Source organism: Hippopotamus amphibius, chromosome 10 (genome assembly GCF_030028045.1).
Source record: "Hippopotamus amphibius kiboko isolate mHipAmp2 chromosome 10, mHipAmp2.hap2, whole genome shotgun sequence".
Taxonomy (NCBI): domain Eukaryota; kingdom Metazoa; phylum Chordata; class Mammalia; order Artiodactyla; family Hippopotamidae; genus Hippopotamus; species Hippopotamus amphibius.
Window position 1 is genome coordinate 92,232,409 of NC_080195.1, and position 24,349 is coordinate 92,256,757.

The 24,349-nt window shown below is 37.3% G+C and overlaps 1 protein-coding gene across 1 annotated transcript in view; it reads right to left on the bottom strand.

The window, feature by feature from the left end:
• Nucleotides 1–2,461: 2,461 nt before the first annotated feature.
• The window catches only part of TMPRSS15 (transmembrane serine protease 15), a 117,427-nt gene continuing 95,539 nt past the window's right edge, over nt 2,462–24,349 (bottom strand). The window contains exons 21-25 of the mRNA XM_057697364.1: nt 24,080–24,254; nt 12,718–12,899; nt 11,345–11,440; nt 8,021–8,160; nt 2,462–2,614 (exon numbers count right to left, since the gene is read on the bottom strand). Coding sequence (XP_057553347.1) covers nt 2,462–2,614; nt 8,021–8,160; nt 11,345–11,440; nt 12,718–12,899; nt 24,080–24,254 — 746 coding nt within the window. The remainder of the gene's footprint in view (nt 2,615–8,020; nt 8,161–11,344; nt 11,441–12,717; nt 12,900–24,079; nt 24,255–24,349) is intronic.

A 24,349-nucleotide genomic window follows, 5' to 3' on the forward strand; every position in this document is an offset into this window, starting at 1 on the left:
GAATGATCATTGGCGTTGTCTCAGTATCTTAAGTGAACAAAGTCCAGATACGCTCGCAATACTGTGTGGGAATAAATGGCTGTTTCAGTGTGGTAAGAATGGAAGTTATGGGTGTGGACTGTTTTAAACCTCATCTTTTCAGTTAGATAATGAGGTGCTTTCATTAAGGCAATTCACAGCTCCAGTTGGTTGGCAAAATGAAGAGGCAAAATAGAAATGAGTGGGCATTGGTCCCTTTTCAGCTGCTCAGAGACTGAGGCAAGGGGCAGCTGCCTGCTAAGCTTAGATCTGCCCACATTTAGCACTCCTCTGTCTTTTCTTGGCGACCCATCTTTCTGGCAGAATAGGAGACCAGCTGCTGGGATCTCCCTCTTCCCTCCAAGCTCCCACCATGCATTGCTTCCTTTAGTCAGGACTTGATGAAGGGAAACTAGGCTTTCCCCATCGTCTGTGCCACCCACAGCTGCAACAGCTGCAGGGCAGGAGAGGCAAAGCAACAGGGAAGGGACTTGGTTTTGCCTTTTATCTTGATCCAGAGCTGGATTACTCTTCCGGTATCAATTACTAAACCCGTAAGTTCCTAGGAGTGGGATAATGAACTTCTCTCTTACTAGAAGATGGTAGAGAGACTGTCCTAAGGGTTTCTTAAGCTGACCTTGGGAAAATAAAAAGAAATACAGTGTTGTATCTGTTGTGTTTGTATTTTCAGAATATATTTCTAATAAGTTTTGTGAAACACAGGTGAATTGTGGAACAATATTCAGGGAGTAAAATCAAACAAATACCCTCCCCTTGCTGCTCCATCCTTCCTAACCACTCCGTTTTTCCTATTAGGAACAGGTCATTGGAAAGGTTTTAAAAAGAATAGTATGTTCAAGGACTCCCAGTTTTTGTCCTAAGAAAAAATCCCGTGATTGTTTACCATGAATTTGTAGTCCTCAATCATCTGGCCATACCTTCTCTCTCTCTTTTTTAAATTTTCATTGGAGTTTAGTTGATTCACAGTATTGCATTAGTTCCAGGTGTACAGCAAAGTGAATCAGTTATACATATAGCCACTCTTTTTTAGATTCTTTTCCCATATAGGTCATTACAGAGTATCAAGTAGAGTTCCCTATGCTATACAGTAGGTCCTTATTAGTTGTCTGTTTTATATATAGCAGTGTGTGTATGTCACCTTCTTTATATGGTATTGTTTTCTCTTTCTCAGACCATTCCCCAGAGAGAGATCTTTTACTAGGACAACTCATGATTATTTACTGTCCCTTCTCCCTGAACTTTCAGGACCACTCCCACCTTCATGGTGGTCCCCACTGCCTCTTCAGTACATCAGTAACAACTATTCCTCTCAGGTGTAGCCCAAGTCTCCTTTCTTCCATAAGGTTGATATAAACTGATTGATCCCTTCTTTCGACTGCTTGAAACCTTACTCTCTCTTCTATTACTTTGGATCATATGGACCCATGCAAGAATGTGTGTGTGTACATTTTTATTAATTTGTATAAATGTTGTCCTCCTGAATAAATCAGCAGATTTTGTGTGTTAAGCTAAACTGAAGTTTGCACTTACTCTGGAAATGCTCCAAGAGATTAAAACAGTGGAGCAAATTAATTTATCCCACATTTTTGGCCTTCTAATGGGCAATTCAGCTGTGTCTAAATAAGTTTTGCACATTAGAAATATCCACTAGAAAGACATCTATCAGGAAAAAACCCACATTTGTAATAGTTGCATTTCTTTGATATGTCTGATAACTATTTGGAAACCTAAGAAATACTAACCTGAAATAAATGGACAATATGAATAATCCAGGTAAAAAAATAACCCAATGAAGCAATGACAATATTAGTTAATTTAGCTTTCATTTTGGTACAAGGGCAAAATATAGACTCGTGCTAGTTTGCTGTTTAATTAGCTTATTTGAGAGAATTGTGCAATCTGTGACGTGAGCTTACAATAAACATTTTTAGTAAGTGGGGAAAATATTAAGGATGTGCTCAAGATGAATTAGAAATGCACATGGATAGAAAAGCAGGAGAAAAACTGAGATAACAGTGATCTCAGCTGGAATTAGATAATTTACAGCAGTCTATTTCAAACAATAACATACTTTGTGCGAAAGTTTACTTTGTTTCTTTTCCTAATTTTGCTTAGACTTTAAGTGTAATAGTATGTGCTTTAAAATAACATTCCTTTAAATAAGAGTATGATAAAAATGATTAAGAACAAAGGGAATAATGATATCTGTGAAAGAATAACTGTTCGCAATAAGATCAAAATTTATTATTTTAAAGTTACTTTGTATTGTAAAGATTACTTCTTGTTTTTTCACCCAGCATTTCAGTAGCTTAGGTAAGAATCAAAACTTTTAGAAATGATTTTTTCAAAACTCTGAATTTCCATGCTTAAAGTGGAATGAGAAAACTGCCTGATTTTCATCTTTGCTTTAGGAAACACTCTGCTATAGAAAACTCTGTATCCATTCTATGAACCTTGGGACCCGGACGTATACCCCTGGACGATTAGGCCGTGCACATTGGTATCCAAATGACGTCACACCAGCCAGGAACCATCTGTTGTTTTCTTGGCACATGAGTGGTCCTCCTGAGTCCCCCTAAAGAGTAAATTGCAAAAGAAAATTGTAGATGTGTGGTCAATTGATATAAATATACATAATTTTTTTAGCAAATAAATTCAAAACTGAAGATCAAAAATATGGTTTAATTGCAATTGCAAGTCATCTGTAAATATTCTCACCATCACTCTAGGTCAAGAATGAGAACCTTTTGCTGCTTAGTAAGGACACAGAAACTGACAACTAAAACAAAATTTCTATGTAATTTTTTATTCACTTTTATAGCGAGCATTTCCTTACTTTAATTATGGCATTTTAATGGGTACCAAGAAATTTTCTAAGGCACAACTCTGAGAGCATCCCAACCAAAATATGTTAAAAGCTAATCCTTTTATTAAAGGCGACATATCCTAAGTATTATGAGGGGTGTTGTGACAATACAGTTGTTCCACATTATGTGCTTTAGGGTAAGTAAGAACTCGCACATAAAGTTGGTTTTCATTCTCTTAGGTAACATGGATTTTCTGGCATTGGGCAAGCACAATCAAGTTTTAAAAAGAAAACATTTCAACTGAAATCAGCACATTTATGATATAACTTCTAGAGATGGGCACACATTTTCCTTTATTTTAATTATGAAATGTTCTTAATTTTATGAATATTAATTATAGCAATTCCTAGTTGAGTTAATTACATAGATTTTATGTATACATGATTAGTCCTGTGTGATGCAAATGAGTGTACTGCAGACGTATAGTACTGTTATTCAGTGACAGAGAACTGACAGATATTTTCCCACACTAATTGTGAAAAACTGTTAATCTTTTTTCTTTATTATTTGTGAAGGAACTTAAAGCCTTGTGTACTTTGGTTGAAATCACTTGTACAATAGAATATTTCACCCAAGCTTATGTAAAAAATTATCCTAAGAGACTTTTTGCCTGATTCTTTATTACCTTTGGAACTTCCATTTAAGGGAAAAAATGGGGTCTAGAAAATCACTCTTTCTCTCCTGGTTGCAGAGGAGCGTAAATCTCATTGTCAACCATGGGTTACTCCTTTTCTAGATGTGCCAAATGTGTTCAAGCTGTTCGAATGCAGGGACTGCAATTTTACTTCTGTATCCTAAGCCCTTAGTCCATATTATGGGTTCAGAAATATTTACGGAACAGTGTCAGTTCAAGGTAAAAACAAATACTGACTTAAAGTGATATGTAATTGAGAAATTAGTAAAAATAAACCTCAACTGGGTATTTTACAAAAAAGTCATATGGCTTTCTTCATATTTTCAAAAGTAATTTAATTTTTTTAATAGACAGTAGAATCCAGATGTTGATTACATGAACAAGGATTTTAAATTACCTAATACAGACTGGCTCAGTTGCAATTATTTGAAGAATCCACCAGCAGGCTTGAGGCCAAACAGCTGGGTGGTCTGTCTAGTTGAGAAACCTACGTCTGGGTCTATCACTTCCCATCATCTAACTACACCATTTGAGTTCTATCGTGTAACTTCTCTTTGATTTCATTTTCTGATTTGTTCAATGAAGTTATATCCTTCTTTCACTATCTTAGAGATACGTAAATACTTCAAAAATGAGTGAATGTCTGGAACATAAAGTAGTAACCTAAAGTTTTTGTTTCCACTGAGATGCTGTATTTGTAATGAAAAATAAAAATTACTGCCTTTTTTTTTCCCCTTTGGCTTAAACAATGGGAATTTATTTCTCACAATTGTGGAGGCTGGAAGTCTGAGATCAGAATGCCAGCGGGGGGATGTCTGGTGAGGACTCTCTCTTTGGACTCTCTCTTTTGCAGACAGCAGCCTTCTCGCTGAATCACTGCCTTCTTTGAGCATCTATGAGATGCTCAGTCGAAGGGTTGGAGACCATTTTTGTTTAGGGTAGTGATTCTTAAACCTTGGGTTGCATCAGAATCACTGGAGGGCTTGCTCACACACGTTGCTGGGCCTCCACCTCTAGAGTTTCTGATTCAGTGGTTCTGTGGCAAGGCCAAGAATTTGAACCTATAACAAGACTTCAGGTGATGCTGATCTGGCTTGAAGGCCACGCTTTGAAAACCAGTAGTGTATAGAACAAGGTTCGAAAGAGTTAGCAGAGCAGGTTTGCTCTGTGTGTCATTCACTTAGTTTTATGGAGAGAGGACTTTCAACAGCCATTCATGGTGCCTTAAAATCCAAACAACTGCCTGGCAAGCACAAGCTTTTGGGAAGCTAGAAGATACTCAAGAGCACGTGAATGATTAATAAGGCAAATTCTTCACCAGTAGAGGCGAAAAATAATGCTTTGAAGACCTTATTCAAGTGATGTATCAATTATAACATATGCATAATTTAAAGTAATATACCATTTAATCCGTCAGTCCTCCTGTTTAACACGATGTTAAAGTTGAACAAAGACAATCATGTAACTCTCTAGACTATCGATTACTCAATCATGATAACATTATACTACACAAGGTATTGCCTTGTGTGGGAGCTTTCTTACTTGCTAATGAGTAACAAACTTAGACTCTCTAGAAATCAGAGCCAAATACAAGATTTCAGACATCTGGCATGAGTTACTGGCTTAATGTAACCCGAGCATTGATAACATCAGCAGTCATATTTTCTACCTAGCGCGTGAGGCGTCCGCCACACAACCCCCATTAACTCTAATTGAAATTGTACAGCTGATTTCCCTTCTGAACAATAATTCCATAAATCTCCCTCTAAGTGGCAATATATCTTACCTTTAGCACACTTTTCATTTTAAAAGGGAAGTATAAGATCGGAGATAAATTTTAAAGAATGCTATCCTATTCATCTTGAATGTGCAAGTGTTCATCAGAGCAGAATAAATGTAAAACTAAGCTGAACACTTAGGGTGACATGAGACGTTGACTTAACTAGAGAACACATACGGAACCACCTGCTTGAGTGTCTGTTAGAAAGTCTTGTATCAAGTCAAACTATTATGATATATGTATTAAAGTGTTCATATATATGACAAGTTGTTTACATTTTAACAAAATGAAGCCACTTTCCCACAGCATAAATTGCTATGTCCGCATTTGTAAATTATTCATTTGCTCAGTTCAAGCTAATCCAGTAGCTGTTAATGCATTAATATTTTATTAATTTTCAAAAACAGAAAACATGAAGAAAACTTATTTAAATAATAAAAATTGTTAATATTTCTGAGTGCATACTTAATGCCTTACACGTGCTATCTCTTTTTTTAATACATCTTTATTGGAGTATGTTTGCTTTACAGTGTTGTGTTAGTTTCTGCTGCACAACAAAGTGAATCAGCTATGTGTATAAGTATATCCTCATGTCTCCTCCTTCTTGAGCCTCCCTCCCACCCTCCCTATCCCACCCCTCTAGGTTGTCACAAAGGACCGAGCTTATCTCCCTGTGTTATGCAGCAGCTTCCTACTAGCTAGCTATTTTACAGTTGGTAGTGTATATATGTTAATGCTACTTTCTCATTACGTCCCAGCCTCCCCATCCCCCACCGTGTTCTCTAGTGTGTTCTCTACATCTGCGTCTTTATTCCTGCTCTGCCACTATGTTCATCAGTACCAGTTTTCTAGATTCCACATATATGCGTTAGCATACCGTATTTGTTTTTATCTTTCTGACTTAACTCTGTATGACAGTCTCTACGTCCATCCACCTCACTACAAATAACTCAATTTCATTCCTTTTTATGGCTAATATACCATTGTATATATGTATCACATCTTCTTTATCCATTCACATATCATTGGACATTGAGGTTGTTTCCATGTCCTGGCTATTGTGAATAGTGATGCAATGAACATCGTGGTACATGTATCTTTTTGAATTATGGTTTTCTCAGGGTGTGTGCGCAGTAGTGGGATTGCTGGGTCATAAATTGATATAGCCACTATGGAAAACAGTATGGAGATTCCTTAAAAACTAAAAGTAGAACTACCATATCACCCAGCAATCCCACTACGGGGTAGATACCCTGAGAAAACCTCTTTTAAACCTCTCCATAATACCTAGATGACTTACCCAGACTCACTGGGGTAAGTGTTAAAGCAAGAGTCAAATAAGTAGTTTGAGTACAGAATCCATGTTTTCATGGTTATTCCATACCACACCTAAAAATTAATTGTAATTCTAAAATCTAGCAGAATTTACTTTTTATTTGTTGAGCGTATGTAGATTTCATGGAACTGATATAGGGCTACATTATTTCTAGATGGTAAGATGCCCTTACCTTACGTGAGGGTTAGTTTGTGAATAAAAGTTTTCTCTGAAAGTCACACAAGTCAAAAGCTATTCTTCAAATATATTGCAGGCTCTCCAGGTTGGTTTTCATCCAGAAATTATTTGGGGTCACTGGACACTTGGACCAGACCCTAAATCAGGGTTGAGAATTAGAGAAATATAGGCCAAATTGGCCCACAGACCTATTTTTGTTTGTTTTGTTTGTGTGTGGTTTTAAAGAATTGCAAGTTTGAAAGTAAGTGCTTCTCTATTTACAATAGCCAGGACATGGAAGCAACCTAAATGTCCATCAATAGATGAATGGATAAAGAAGTTGTGGCATATATATACAATGGAATATTACTCAGCCATAAAAAGGAATGAATTAAGCTCTATGTAATGAGGTGGATAGAACTAGAGACTGTCATACAGAGCAAAATAAGTCAGAAAGAGAAAAACAAATACCATATGCTAACTCATATATACGGAAACTAAAATAATGGTACCAATGAACCCAGTGACAGCACAAGAATAAGGCTGCAGATGCAGAGAATGGACTGGAGGACACGGGTTTTGGCTGGGGTGGGGGGGCGGTGGCAAAGGGGAAGCTGGAACGAAGTGAGAGAGTAGCATAGACATATATACACTAACAACTGTAAAATAGATAGCTAGTGGGAAGTTGCTTTATAACAAAGGGAGATCAACTCGATGGGTGATGCCTTAGAGGGCCAGGACAGGGAGGGTGGGAGGGAGTCATGGGAGGGAGGGGATATGGGGATATATGTATAAATACAGCTGATTCACTTTGGTGTACCTCAAAAGCTGGTACAAGAATGTAAAGCAATTATATTCCAATAAAGAGCTTTAAAAAAAAAAAAAGTGCTCCTAGCTAAGGTATACACTCTCCAGCTCACCCCCAGGTCCATTACTGCATATTTTACCTGGCAGGCTGACACATCCACATTTTATGCCTAGTCTCTAAAGACATCTGATTTGTAACCCTTTTTGGTAAAAATTAGTTTTGTTTCTAATGCTTAGATCCACCCAGGAGTACTATGCAAATAAAAGTGAAAAGTCACAGTTTTGTAAAAGAAGTATTAAGACCCTGATGATTTCTTCACTCCCTAATCACTGTTGAGCAATGAACTCATCCTGTAGCAATGCTTTTTGGAAATATTGGGTGAATAATTTTACATATTTACCTGACAAGAATCTACCCCTCCTTCTTCGTAGCCTGCACACACCATATTTTGCGTAATGTTATATTCTGGCATCTCTTGTTGGCATTTCTCATCTGATAGAAGGGGAACATCAGCTTCTTGCAGGATGTCTGCAAGAGGACCTGTTCAAAATGGATAATGTAGCCAGCCAGTCAGAAGTGATCCACGTGCACCATTGAATGAGCCACCATCAGTCTTATTTATTTCAACAGTTCCCTCTCATTATCGAGTACTGTGTGCATATATAATGGAACTAAATGCTAAACCTTGTATTTTAAAGCACATAATAAAGCCCATCTGCAGATTTTGCCAAGTGGGTAACAGTAAAGCACTTCTTTAGTTCCCAAGGGCTAGGAGGGAAGGTGGATTGAACTAGACAGTCTTTAGGTATTTTCAGTAATTTCAAATGGTTACAGCATTGCTCATGGGGGAAAAAAAGCCCACCAACACAAAGAGTTTCATTCATGGAAATTAGCAAAGGCTCAGAATCCAGAAGTGCTTTTCATGTGACACCTGAGGAGGTGCTGCCTTATAATGGCATTCATCTCCTTTGTGGTGCTATGTGAGCAAACAGGTGCATACTGAGCAGGAGACAAAGCTCCGAGGAACGGTGCCCTGGTCCCAGGGCAATCAGCTTGTCATCCACGTGCAGGGGGAGAGAAAGGAGGCATTTAACAGTAGAGTACACGTCCATGCTTTTTACAAAATGACTCATCTACTGGAAGCATGAATCTCTGTTTACTGAAATACTAATCCCAGGAGGGATGTGAAAAAAGCAGGTGTCTAATGCCCCAGAAAAGGTACATGATAAGCACTTTCTAATAATTAGCAATTCTATTTGGTTTCTCAAGAGAGGCAGAAAGTTGAAAATAAGCCAGTACATGTGACAGCCACTGTTGTTGCAAAAATGTACCTGACCTCATTTCTAGCTAAGTTTCATCCCCACACCAAAAAGACACGAAGCAAAGGCACACACGTGTGTGTGTGTAATTTAGGTGCAAAGCAATGTATGTGTATCCCAGCAGTGTGTTGGTAAATGTTTAATGACTGGTTTTCAAGAAATAAAAACAAAGCCCCAATAGGTATTGTCTGCCAATCTGCCTGTTGTAAACACTCCAAGCATGGTCGATTTCAAGGTACCAATACAACAGTGAACATGAAGTTGAGAGCTGATGCCAGCTGGTGACAGTGACTTCAGTGGCTGAATGACCTTTAAAGTTTGACAATGGACTTTAAGTTTAAAAAGTGATTTAGAGAGGGTAAGATGAAGGAGAACTTTCAGCATCTCACTGTCATTTATCCTATGAAGATTAAGGATGGGCTGGTAGACTTAGTTTTATAATAAAAACCAAAGACAATTTTGCTGCTTGTCAAGGAAGAAAAAATTGGTTGGATATATGATAAAACTTGGTAAAAAAAAATTTGAGCAGGGTTTTCACATTTGTCAACATGGGTTACCATTTAATATCTGTCAACATGAGGATAATTGAAAATATACATATTCACACCAAAAACCCACATAAGAATGTCAGTAAAGTTATTTTAAGTTTATTAGTTGCCTTAATTTAATCAACTAATACTTCGTTTTTCTTAGTAAGCAATATGTTCATGATCTTAAAAAATTAATGAGTGTAATATACTCAACGGGGAAAAACAGGCTTCAGAAGTAGTTGGAAACCCTAAGACAAAGTTCATAAAATTCGTTAAAATTGCCACAGCCAGGAAGTATTTAAATGTGATTTCCTAAATGAAATTTAACTCAGATGCAGGTTTTTTCTTGGCTCCATACCACTCCTAGAGACTTAAGTCAATTAAATGCATATCTTTAGTAACAATAAGCAAATGTGAGCAAGTTTATTCAGCTCCTAAAAGAATAATAATTTCCTATGAAATAAAGTCTTAAATTTTGTTAGTAATTTGTTTTTGAAGAGTACATTGTGGTCATAAATGTCTTTTAGCTTGAAGTCTGATAGAGAAAATATCTAAGAATCATTTTTACTCTTTAGATTTCAAATTTAATAAGTCATGACATTTTTCAAGTGGAGGAAATAGAATAATATACAGTCTTTGACTTCACTATGCTTTATGGGCAGCAGAAATAAAGCATTTCAGCAGCATAATGTAATTGCAGTGGAGAACGTTTGTCGGAATCATCAGGCAAGGGTTTGACTTGGATTTTATGCTCTCTTTTTCAAGAAGTAAGGATATTTTAGCTATGAATCCTTTGCTTCTGTGACCTGCACCTCTCCATGAGAATTTGAAATGCAGTTAGGATTTTTAAATATCATGGCTATGATCTGTTGTGGCTCTACAGACCAGATTTGTCCACCCAATAATAGTGCTTTTCCTTTGTGCTTAACTATTGATGAGTGATCAAACTCTATCCTAGATGGAGTAACTCCTATTAGGAATTTTAAAACCAATGAACCTTGCAGTTATGTTTAGAGGGTATGAAGTACTAGAATGCTTTTTTTTTTAAAAAAGTGTTTGGTTATTTTTTTTTTTCCATTGTAAGACACTTTGCCACCAAGAAAGAAAAAAATATTTGCCAATTTAACTAAGGCATTTTTTGATTTTACATATAGTTTAATCTGAAAAAATGTACATCTTAGAGTTGATGAAATATTGCAAAGACATTGAAAAAAATTTTATTGATGTATTATTGACATACAATATTATTTTCAGGTGTACTACATAATTCCACAATTGTTTGGAAAGCATGCTATTAAATAATGCTAGTGAGTCAATGGTTTATTAATCTATAGTCTTCAGTGTAAGATTCATGCCACATCTGAGTCTTCTTGTCAGTAGGCAGAATTAGCACGTTGAAACTGATTCCCTTCTCATCTTAGGGCATGTGAGTACAAAACATTTATAGCATAAATACAAATAGTTTTATTGATTCAAAAAATGTAACAGTTAATAATTTGGCTTTTGATGAGATTTTAACCATATGCTTTACAGAAATACATTTTTGTAGCCCTTGGTTATGTTCATTTCAATACATATCTCTTTTCTCTTCATCAGAGCATTTATAATACAAAAATAGATATTGAGTTTGGGGGATACTTGAATTTCCCTCCTATAAGAATTATAGTTTTATAATATGCTCCATGCAATTTGGAAAAAGAATTTAACTATACAAATACACAACATATGTATATAAGCCTGACAGTGTTTTTAAGAGATATTGCAGAAAATTGTTATACTATAAAAGTTTTTTTAAATGTTGAAAATATTCCCAGGAAAGAGAAATAGCATGCTTTCTACTAGTAGGCATTTTCTTTTTTGAGTCTGATAATTTACCTTGATATACAAGTGTCCCCCAGCCAGCAATAGAACAAATTCTTCCTGGAGGAAAAACTTGATTTTCTTCTGGTAAACAAATTGGTTGTATATAATCTGGAAACATGAAAGAAAACAAAAACAACAACAGACACACATGCATTTCCAAAAGTTTTAAAAATCAATCATTTTCAACATTTCATCTAAAAAAACCTAGTATTTTCATTCTATCCTGCCCGGACAATTTTTAGACATTAATCTTAGGAGGACAGAAGCATTTCAGAGCAGCACTTCTTTGACATTGGATTAGGTACAACTGGTGGCCTTTTAGGATCCCCTACATTGTCTCAATTGCCCTGTTATAATGTACACAACATCTTTAGTTCTGGAATGAGTCATTTATATTTGATTTTTAAATAATCACAGTACTTAATAGAATGTGATGTCAGTTCTATGAAAATCTTGGTAAGGCTGTTTTTTGTTTGTTTGTTTTTCAGGGTCAGTTAAGAGAAACGGACTAATGTTCTGAGGGTTTTTTTTTATTTTCCCCAATTATCTCCACAAAAAAAGCTTTTAGGCAATTGTTGTATAGGGCACTTATGGAGGCATTAGCATTGGTTGCTGACTTTTTAAGCCCATCTCCAACAACTTGCAAGCCTTCTAACAGTTATTCAGCATCCAAGTCATTCAAAACCCAGGGCAGTCACAAAGTGAATAAAAGGATAGGGCTAAAAACCCAAGCGCAGCAATCGGCTGCCTTTGATATGTGCTCTCATGCACGTGGAGAACAAACTCCAGACCAGCACAGGGATGGCAGGACTTCCTCCTGACTGGGGACTGGGGAAAGTCTTCAGAGTAAAGACTGGAGCTGAGCAGAGCCCTTTAGGATAAAGTTCACTCCTCAGAGATTTCTTGTACCTTATTTAGATATTTGGAGGAGGTCCTCCACCTGCCATTTCATTAATATTATTGACTCTCCTTTATGGATAGCCATTCTCACGCACTTTGCTCTTTGAACACAGGCTTGTCTCTCACTTTGTCCTACTCTGGCCTTGGTGGCAGATGGACCTACCCTTCTTTTCCATGAGAAACATAGACGGCGTGCCGTAGAGCATGACCTGTTTTCTTTGGGCTGCTCCTTGGAGTTTACCGTTATAGAGGGCTCTGAGAGTTTTATTTTACTGGGCAATTCTCTAGAAAGTTGGATTTAAGCACCTTGATGAAAGTAATTTAATATGTTTCTCTCCATTCCCCAATTCCATTTAAATTATAATGATTTCTATAACAAATTATCCAACTTTTATGGACTATTAATGCACTGGTACTGATAATATTTCAAATCTAATTTTGAATTAATCTGGGCAGATAAGATGACTAAAGCTGATTTCTCTTACCTGTGTAATTCACTTTCAATTCAAGATGCATCATGGCGATGTCACTGTTCTTACTCCGCTTATTGTAGTGTGGATTTATGACAATTTGGTCTATCAACCGAGTTTCTATTTGAGGCGAAGTCAGATTCGATGTCATAAGCAGGCCTAGGACTGCTTTCCACTTAGATGGCTCTAAATTTCTCCTAAAGATTGTTAAAAAAGAAGAATAAGAAACACTCCATCCACCACAGTTACTTTTTAGAGATAATCACGGTAGGTATTTCAGAACTATGTGTTCCCATCCTCAAATAGTCTTGAATTTCTCTGAAGAATTCATCTTTTAAAATATTTCCTTAATTTGAATTTTTCTGATCAGATCATAGAGGAAGCCTAAATTTGTGCTAATCTCTGTCACTTCTCTTAAATCATCGCTTAATCTCTGGTTCTAGATTGTGGTTCTCAACTTCCATTTCCCATCAGAATCACCTGGAACGCTTTTAAATAACACTGTTACCTGCTCCCCCTTCCCTATCTCTGAGTTACTGAGTCTGGGATAGAGAGGGGGACTTTTAAAAATTCATTTTTCAATTAAATCTCCAATTTTTTTTAAACATCTTTATTGGAGTATAATTGCTTTACAATGTAGTGTTAGTTCCTGCTGTACAACAAAGTGAATCAGCTGTATGTACACATATATCCCCATATCCACTCCCGCTTGAGCCTCCCTTCCACCCTCCCTACCCCACCACTGTAGGTCATCACAAAGCACCAAGCTGATCTCCCTGTGCTCTGTAGCAGCTTCCCACTAGCTATCTATTTTACATTTGGTAGTGTATATAGGTCAATGCTACTCTCTCCCTGCGTGTTGATGATAATGTATGACCAAGTTTGGGAACCACTGCTTTAGATCACATTTCAGTGTGGAGACTGCATCTTGGTCCAGGATTTCCTCTGGCAACTGCAGTAGCTATGGTAACAATGGGAAGAGGTTCAGCAGCATCTCCTGTTTGGGGGGGGGGGTCACTGAATTCACACAGAGTTCACATAAGCAATAAAACCTATTATGATGTTTAACACATGAACTTGAATATTTCCCACACATAATGAACTCAAATAATTTTTTATACACAGTGTTGACCATTGATAATGTACCAGGGTGAGTCAAAAATTTTCCACACTCGGGTTATATTAAAACTTCTGTAAATGCTACAGCTAGAGTGCGGGTGATTTTTGACTCACCCTTGTACTAATAAAAGATAACATTTGTGTTATAGGCAGATTAAATTGGAGAGTATATTAGAATTTGAAAGCGTACAGGGACTTCTAATTGTGCTATTGGCCTGCAACATCTTCACACCAAGAAATGGCCAGTGAACAGCTGGAATTAAGCCAACTGAGCCATATTCACAATGAAGTCAAAATTCAATAACTGCAATTATAGCAGAGCTAGTGATTTAATTCTCAATAGTTGCAAATGCCTAGTTCAACGTATTTTAAACGTTAAAATACAAGTCACCTACAAATATGTAAATATATAAAGGGCATGAAGTTATTTCAAGTCCATCTGTTTATCTTTCTATCTATTCATTACTTTGTTATACAGTATTTCCCACAGGATTATGTTTGATGAAGCAGCAGTCATCCGTAAAGCCGATGAATGCTCAAGCATCCGGTAAGCATCCGCTGATAACCACACTGCATTCAAATCTGAGGAAACGTCCTTAAGTGCTTTATTGCAATAGAACAACTCCCACTTATGGAGAAGCTACTTTATGCCAAGTGTAGTGCCAAATACTTTGCATCATCTCATTTCATTTTTAGCACAGTTCTATGGATTTTACAAGTAGAACGAACTGGGTGCTGACAGTTTAAAATGGTAGCGTGGAGACTTGACATGGGACTGTCTGATTTTAGGGACTGCCCTTGCACCAGGATACCGGGACCCTCATGTAGCTATGGGCAGGTACTGTGGGAGGGACTGAGAACATGAGGGGCAGGTTGGAAGACAGGAGACAGAGAGACATGCATTGCCATTGGGTTACCTGGACTCAGGTAGGAGAGGATGTCTCTGCTCCTAGCGGTTGGTGGCAGCTCCTTTACTGTCCAGGCACTGGGCCAGGAGGGCATTGCATGCTGCAGAGGCCCTGCTTTTCAAAAGGCCTTCTTACTTTTCCTTTTCCAGGTCAGAGGAATCAGTACTTTGGCCAAGTTGGGCATAACGATAATTTCAGATGCTCTGACAGCACCCATTCCCACCGTCCCTTGGGACTCCCCTGCCCACTTTGGCCTCTTCAGGGAGAAGGGGTAGAGTGAAATCTCCTCCCTGGGGCCATATCTCTGAGCTTCTTTCTCCACCACATGTTTAAGTATGTTTCCTAGAGCTCAGTTGGCTGTGGTTTTCACTTGATTAGCATGCCTGTTAGATAATAATTACTCTTTTTAAAGAATCATATGTTTTTTACTCAGCATTTAATTTATATATTTATTTAATATTTACAAAAACATTAATTAAAAATTTCCACACAATTTTTCTACTTTGCATTTAAATGTATTTATATATATTATATTTTCATATTTATATAACCAATACATTATATTAGTATGTATATATTAAATTAAAAAAAAACTAACTATATTAATGGTATAGCATTTGGATAATAACTATGAAAATTTGCTCAAAGGGAGTATGAACCCATTATATAGATTCTATTTTGAAGTTAACAGAGTACATTTATTTTCAAAAATGTTAGGATGGTCTCCTCAAATGCTTTCTACATAGTTTATTTTCAAAAAAAAATTACATAAAAGTTCAAAGTGTTATATGCAGTTTATTTGCTATAGATTTAAATCAATGATAAAATAGTGCAATTCAGATAAAATAATGCAGTTTAGTAGGTAAGCTCCCAAATTATCTCTTTTGTAAGTACTGTACTCCATCTGAGAGCTATAAAAATAATACTGATATGAGAGAGCTTGCAGGTAATGCAAAGTTTAGTAATCACCATTTTCTCTCATTATTTTGGTGTTTCGAGTGGAAAATCAATACATGAACCACAAACTATGATGATTAAACATGTATGTTTCAAGCTACTGATCTAATGTTATTTACAGCAATGTTATGCTGACATGATTTCTGAAACTGTTATTGTGCTACATGGAATATAGCTTCTTTTCCATGTTTTTATTTTTCCTGCACTTGTAAGCAGCACTATGGAAAGGAACTCTCTCTCCAACATGTGTCATTCGCACTTCTCTCTCAAGTCCTGCTCCACATACCTTTCTGTGTCTATGTAATTAACTTCCCCAACATGAGCCCCACATCAGCACAAGACCACTAGAATGACTACACCCTTCTCTCTGAGGACAAAGACTTGAGAATATGAAGTTAGAGCCGATGGTACTCAAATATTATGAATCAATTGAGAAATCCGCTAAAAAATCAGATTCCTCGTTTCTACCTCCAGAAATTCTAATTTGTAAGGTTTGGCGTAGGACACGAGAATCTGTACCTTGTAATCACTGTTGGGACACTGAGCAGTATAAAATCATTCCTAGCTTTTCCATTCACCCAAAGCCAAGAGATGAGGGAAGAAAGCCTTCAGAGAAATCATTGCAGATAAGAAAAGGACTTACTATGTTTCAAAATTATTCTTGCTTCAAAGCATCTGCAATCTAATAAAGCACGGAAAAGCTATAGGACAGAAGACAGGCGTGGATGGGAACAGGAGACAACCCCGCTGGATAGGCAGACCTCAATCCAGCAGAGGCTAAAGATGGCAGCAATAGGATATGTTTAGGTAGGGAAAATTGGATGACTTTCCGCCACATTTCACCTTTGCCTGCTCTGTCCAAGCAAAGTGTGTTTCTCAGAAGTAAGGGAAAGAAAGGTACAGGTTGAGAGGAAACAGAAAGACGTGTTCCTGACCTCTGTAACCTCAAAGACCGCACACCTCTTGGCATATAGTAGGTGCTCCGGCGATGCTGCTCTGCACGGGATGAACTAACGCTGCCCCACTCTACGTTGCTCTGTTTCTGGGTGTAAATAACTTCACTACTCTGAGCACAAGAAAGCCCATTTGTAAGTGCGATTCTCATTGTGATAGGAAGTAAATGTGGTGAGATAATTATGGTAGAGCAACATAATATGCTAAAAGGAAAAAAAAAGATCAATAGGAACCCATACTACAAATTGAATATTATTTTCATGTTCTACCATCACTAACGGTGGCATAAAGCAACCTCACCAAGTTCCAAGTTTCCTTACTGCCAACTCCAGTGTTTATCCACAGCACAGAGATTTTGGTCTCTATCATTCTCCACTGAATGGGAAAGGATTCCTAAGAGAATAGCCAACCTCACTTTTTAAAGGCAAGAAAAATTAGAATGCCCCTGAAATGTGGTGGTGTTGTCAGAGAGCAAGGAATTTTTCAAGAATGTCAGAGGTGATGTTAAAAGAACAAAGGAGCCAGATTAAATGAAATGACACTAGCTAGCTTTAACAATTTGAGCATCATATAATAATCATAATAATTATCTTAGTTAATAAAAAAATACATCGTTAATGACGGGCCATGGGTTCATAAAGAAACTCAAAAGAAGGAAAGCAAAGTGTGTAAAAGGAAGTTGTATTGTGAAAGGAGGGTGGACAGGGAGGGTGTGTTCAATTATTCTGCTTTTCCATGAGTAGGGATGAGTTCATACATGTGGGTATTTTTATTTCGTCTATAAGTAGAAATCTGTTTTTAAAATAAAAGTATGCATTTATTTGTTTAAGTGAAAAAAAAAAAAAAGAGAAGTAAGTACAGGGAATCAGGAATAAAGCAAATAATCCTCAGCATTATTTGACCTGGTGGATTATTTCTAGAAATTTAAGGAATCACTTTTGAGCTCCTTTCTTCACTTGACTCCCAGGACTATCCACGCACTTGTGATTTTCCTTTCATTTCACTCTCTGCTTTTCCTCCTTTTTTCTTTCCCAGCCCTTTTCTTCTCCAAAATCTAAATATTTAGAATACTGTAGAATTCTTTTATTTTTAGGGGGAGTTTTTTTTAATTAATTAATTAATTTTTTTTATTGGCTGTGTTGGGTCTTTTTTGCTGTGCACGGGCTTTCTTTTTAATTGAGGTAAGTGGGGGCCACTCTTCATTGTGGTGCGTGGGCTCCTCATTGGGGTGGCTTCTCTTGTCATGGAGCATGGACCCCAGGCGCATGGGCCTCAGCAGTTGCAGCACATGGGCTCAACAGTTGTGGCTCATGGGCTCTAAAGCGCAGGCTCAACAGTTGTGGCACATGGGCTTAGTTGCTCCACGGCACGTGGGATCTTCCTGGACCAGGGACCGAACCCGTTTCCCCTGCATTGGCAGGCGGATTCTCAACCACTGCGCCACCTAGGAAGCCCAAATACTGTAGAATTCTGCCTTCCACCTTCTTCTCTTCTTCATTAACAGTAATTCCATAAATGATGTCATCCAATGCCATGACTTTATATATCAGAAGTATGCTGAAAACTTCCAAATTTATGTTTTAATCCTTGACTTCTCCTCTGAACTTTAGATGCACGTACTTGCACACCAATTGGCAAATAAATACCACTTGGATTCTGGTAGGAAGTCTCAAATTTAACATATAAAAATCAGAACTTTTATTCCCTTTCCATTTCTTCCCATTTTCTTCCTCTCAATAAATGATACCAACACTCATCCTATTGCTCAAATATAAACCCTTGGTTCTTCTCTCTCCTTACTCCTTATATCTGAGAACCCTAGTGAATTTTGATGGCTCTAAGCATCCGAACTTACTAATGAGATCCAGACTTCCTCAGCCATAATCTTAGGGCCAACATTGTGTCTTTCTATCTGGTCCCCCCAATTTTACCCCTGTGGCTCTCAGCAGTCTAATCTTGATACAGATGCCTGAATAGATAATGTCACTCTTCTGCCTTCCAAATGGTCTCACATCCCATTTACCACGGCCAACTAAGTCCTCACCAGGGCCTCGGATCTGGGCTTATGTACATCTCCAATCTTGTTCCTACCCCACAATCTCTTCCTGATCAATAGCAGTAGCAGGGCTTCTCGAGGTTTATGTTTTTCTGCCCTAGCCTGTAATATAAGCATTATCAGGGCAAAGACTTTGTTGGCCTTTAGATCACTGTTATCTCCGAAACTTAGAACAATGCTTGGCACAAGATGAGTGCTCGATGACTCAATGAATATATGAAAAACAAGAAGCAATCCAGAAGCCAGAAAGATCGGGCACAACGAGGAGAGCGGAGTTGTACATCCAGCCATATCAGCACAAGTGGTTGCACAAAATAAATAAGGAAAAAAAGTGCACAGTAATGTGATACAAGATGGTGAATTAGTTCTCAAAGTAGAAGTAGCTTCAGAGATCTGATACTGGAACTTCTAGGAAATAAAACTTCTGGGTAGGCTAATAATTATAATAAGATACCTGCTAATATGAAGAATGTTATTAAAAATAGTGTTAATAGAATAACGTCAAGGAAGTGGGTTATATAATATGGGCCAAAGGGTGCATAATTTTACTTAAAGAATGCATAATTTTAAGGAGGTGACACCAGGTTGGAAATTGGCAAAACGTATAAGAAAGGCATAAATCTAAAAAGTTCTAGTGAAACAGTAAGAAATTTTTAACTATCAAAAAGATGAATAGCAGCTCAAGCTTGAAATCCCTTAGAAAAGGAATAAAGATCTACGCCATAACCAAAAACCCATAAGTCACTAATCTAATCTTGAAATCTCTACTGGCCTAGCAAAATGCTCTTCCTTTTTTTGATCTGTAAAAATTACTATAATCTTGAAAAAGTATTATAGTATTTCTGCAACCTGAAGGAGATAATTTACTATTAGCTGATCTCCTAAAGCCGTAAGAATAGGTAGATAGAGAAGGTAAGTAAGCCCATGATGTTTATTTTTTAGAGTAGGTCTAAGTAGAAATGAATTAATTTTTAAAATATTATATTTGGATAGAGTCTGTCCTAGACCTATTTAATATGTTTGAGGCATTAAAAAGAATCCAAAAAAAAAAAAAAAGAATCCCATTTTTAAATTGCAATTGCAATATCAACTAAGTAGTGTTATTTTATAATCAATACTAACTGCTTAAAAGGTTTGTTTTCAGAGTTTTATTAGTGCTATCAGTTAAATTAATTTAGCACTAAATAAAGTATAAATAGTGGTATGTATTTCTTGCCACACCACAAAACACCTCATTATAAAATCATCTATTTCAGAAATGTTAACACCTGTTTCAAGAAATCATTTTAATAAGAAATGAGGTAACCCATATGGTGCATTTGGTCTTCTCTGAAGAGCAAATTAAAGAATGGAAGATTGGCAAGAGGCTTCTCTGGATAATTTCATCATTGATATATGTCTATTCAATAGATGTGATCCAGACTATAGATTTATAAATGACCGGCCCACCCACCCCAGAAACTGAACAGTGGTCCCTTCTGAGGTGCACTTCAGGGATGGTATGACTGGGAAGGGGTATGAGAGAAATTTTCAGGTGATGGAAATATTTTATGTCTTGATAGGGATGCGGGTTACACAGGCATATGTATTTTCAACACTCATCAAATTGGACACTTAAGATTATGGCTTTCACTATATGTCAGTGAGAAAAAATGGAAACAAATATTAAGCTCTGGTTGGTAAGTTTGCTTTACACAGTGGTATGGGTTCACACATTTCAAACTACATCCCAGTTCTAAGCTTGAGCAAATCCATAGGTATTTTGTGGACAGCACAAATAAAGTTTCTTATTATTGGAGGTTCGAGTTACAAATATGGAGGAGAAAAGACCAGGATGTACCCCCTGGTATTTTATTTGAATTGGAGCTATCATTCTGCATTCATATTTGTAGGTACAGAGCTGTGTCTGTTGAGAGGGTCTGGAAGCAGGACACACCAGCAGCTGCAAGGGGTATGGAAGAACTTGTTTTTGAAAATGTGGAAGGAACTAAAATAGCTAAATGGACTTGGGGTTTCTTATAGAAAACATGATTTGAGGGCAAAAGGCAGGGAAAACACAAGATGCACTTGGAGCATCTTATTTTGCCGGAGAGTAAAGTTCTCAGAGAATGGGGATATATCTAGACCAGCAAGGGAGCAAGCTTGAAGGGTTTCCCCAAATATAAGAACTTTCTATAAAATACCTTGCTTGTATTAAAAAACATCAAAGACAGGAAAGATAGAAAGGCTGAGAAAGAAAGGCTGACGGAAAGCCTTTTCTAGGTTAAAGAAGATGAAAGAGGCATTGCAACGAAATGCAGTGCATTGTCCTAAATTGGTTCTTGGGTGGAAAACATACAAATAAACCACAAATGTTATAAAGGGCATATTTGGGACAATCGACAAAAATGAATACATACTGTATTAGATAATTAGACTAGATAATTGTATTGCCTTAATGTTAAATGCCCATGACTTTCTCTGATTATGTAGGACGATATCAGCATTAGTAAAATACACAGAGGAAAGAGGCACAATGGCCGACCCACTATCAGATTGGAAATGATTCAGGAAATAAATATTTCTCCAAATTGGAGGAAATGAAAGAATAAGAAAGTTTTCATATCCTAAAATGTAAGCAATTGATGAATCTCAGTGAAGGTACACAGGAGATCTCTGTACTATTATTTGCAATTCTTGTGCATGTTTGAAATAATATCAATATAAATAGTTTAGAAAATAAATGTGCCGAATGTCTCCTGGGCAAGACAGAGTCTTCTTTCACGGACCTTTCCTGAGCAGGAACAATCAAATTGTTGCTGCACATCCCTATAATTCACAGTGTGCAAAAGCACTGCAGCATCTTAATTTTGTCCTGCCAATCACCCTAGGAGGTAGATATTCTGTGGACACCCTACAGATGAGGATCCTGAAACCTACAGATACTAAGTCACACAAAGTCAGTAGCATAAGTAGGGTCAAAATCCTGTTCTCTGGTTGGAAGTCAACCTTGTCTTTCAACCACAACAAAATTGGCCCATACTTTCCAAATATCTTTTTAAGGTTGGAAAAGAAGATAAGTCAGCAATCGAGAAACAGAACAGGCACAGGGAAATGTAGTGACATCTAGGAACACTGAGGCTGAGGGGTGGGAAAGGCAGTGTGGACAATACGAATGTAGGCAGAGAAGAGCGTCCAACTAAACGCTTTAACCACCCAGAGGTGAACACACCTGGAGCAGATTTACACTGAGTCATGTTATTGTGTAGTACGCTTTCAATAAGTTTCTTGATCTGGGTTCTTCTTTTTATTAGGAAATTAAGCTTTTCACTGTATAAGTAGAGTTTTCAAAAAACAAATAGAAATTATTCGCATACTGGTAAGAATTTTTTTTTGGATAAATCTGAAATAATATCAGAAGCGTTCTTTCTTGGTTAGAGACATAAAGAAGAAAGCAAGAAAACTGCTGGCAACTGGAAAAATAAGACATAATACCACTGAGTGGCTAAGGACAGTAAAATTCAAGGTTGGTGAGCAAAAGTTTGAGTTCATCACAATTCTATTACAGCTTACATTTGTTCGCTTTTGTTCAAATTGAAACTGTGTGAACAGACATTTTATGTCCTATATGACCGAACATGTGTTTATATTAGATGAAACTGCTTTTCTATTTCCTTCACATATTTGTGGTTTGAAAAGATGCTATTGGTATCCTTGACCTATAATAAGTACATCTGTAAAGTTGATAATTGAAAGATGTCACTAATATTACTGCAAGCCTGGTTGACATTTAAAAAGCATATGCTCTGCAAGAACATCAAATGGATGAATTTTCCAAATCTGAAGTTAATACAGGAGGTTGCTGTCTTACTAAGACTTACCTATGTGTAACAGAAAACATTGAATTTCTAGCTAAAGATACCTTTCACTTGTAACACAGTTAGGATACAGGTTACCCATCTTGACATAGAGATGTATAGGTAAAGGAAGTCATGTTTACCAGGGGGTGGGAAAATTGACGGCTGTAGACATTTGTTATGATATGGTTAAAAGCAGATTAAAATATAATTATCAAGAGGCAGCAAAGTCAAGAAGCTGCAGTTTAGATATGGGAGAGACTGTAGTTTAGTCACCCAGATACAGGGTGAAATGCATAGACTCACAGAGTTTTAGATGTAGGTGGGCCGTAACTTGGACAGTCCTACTGGAGTCCAGGTAATTGGCCAAGCTGGGACGTAGCTGAGGGTCCTCATTTCCAGGTTCCCAGAGTTATGAGTTTGAGTTTACTCTCCCTCTGGTTTGATGGGTATTTCTGCGTAGGCTCAATCCTTTAACTCGCATTTTCCCTGGCCCTCCCTATCTCCCAAACAATTTTGTCAGCCTTCTGTGGCTGACAGTTTGTCTTGATCCACCCAAGAACTTTCAATGTCTGCGTTTGTACAGAGTTAATCTTCTAACCTGATTAACGACAGCTGCATCTTCCATTCTGAGCACACACGTTTCTCTCAGAGATTCTGGACACTAGATGCTCTTTCTAATCCTCACAGGTACAGTCATTCCCTGGAGGCCTCTTCTACTCAATTAGGGGCAGGAAATCACCCTTGTCAGGGCTTATGCATCTTTACCAGGAAGCTACCTTTTTCTGATCTAATTCAGAAGTGTTGGAGTACAATTACCTAAAGAGGTGGCCTCTTTCAGACGGAAGAAGAAATTAACATGTTCTTGGGCCGAATTAACGTTTGCTTCCTGCCCCCCCTTCCCAACCCCCGACTCTCGGTTCTCCTACGGCACTGCTTTAGGAATGGCTTCTTTAGAGGGAGACGATAAATCCTAAAATTCAGCATGTACTTTGTCATATTATACCACAAAAAAAGAATTAGATATGGTTGATATTTGTTCTGTTTTAGTTACAATTAGCATCAAAACAGATCTGACTTGAGAACTAAGGAAACATTTTTATGCTAATTCACAGCAAAGTGCTTACACATGAATTTCAAAGAGCACACTTTTTAATTTGTAACTTGAAGGCTATCTATACATGCTATTATTGACATTAACAATTTGCTGACAATAAATACTGTCCTAATTGGCTGATAACCAGCACATTTTACACAGTAAAAACCAATTTTCTACCTTAAAAAAACACTTGCCTTGTGAATCGGTGGAAATTTCAATTTTTATGTATGTAGGAAACATAATACTTGATGCAAGGATCTAATGAGGAATGAATTTTAATTATACTTTCTCTATTTTTATACACGATTCCAATGGGAAAATGATTGGAAGGTTTATAATGTTATAAACAGTGGAAACATTTCCCTGATGGGAAGGTTTAGGGAGGCTGCCTGAAATGGGATGCACAGTATTTCCTGGGGTCACCTCATTGGGGTGACGTCACACTCACCCATACACGCAGTGGGCGGCTGACACCAGCCAGTCCCTGCTGATCAGAGAAGCTCCACAGAGTAGTTGGTCGTCATAATATAGAGCAACCATCCAAGGCCAGGCTCCTTCTCTGGAATTATTTCCTCCAACAATCTTCGGGCTAATTTCTTGAGCCACCAGTTTTTTTCCACATGCTATTAAGATAATTGAAGGAAAATCCTCTAGTCAATTTCTGTGGATTTCCTCTGATCATGAAAATTGAGTGGATCACTGCGAAATAACTTCAGGT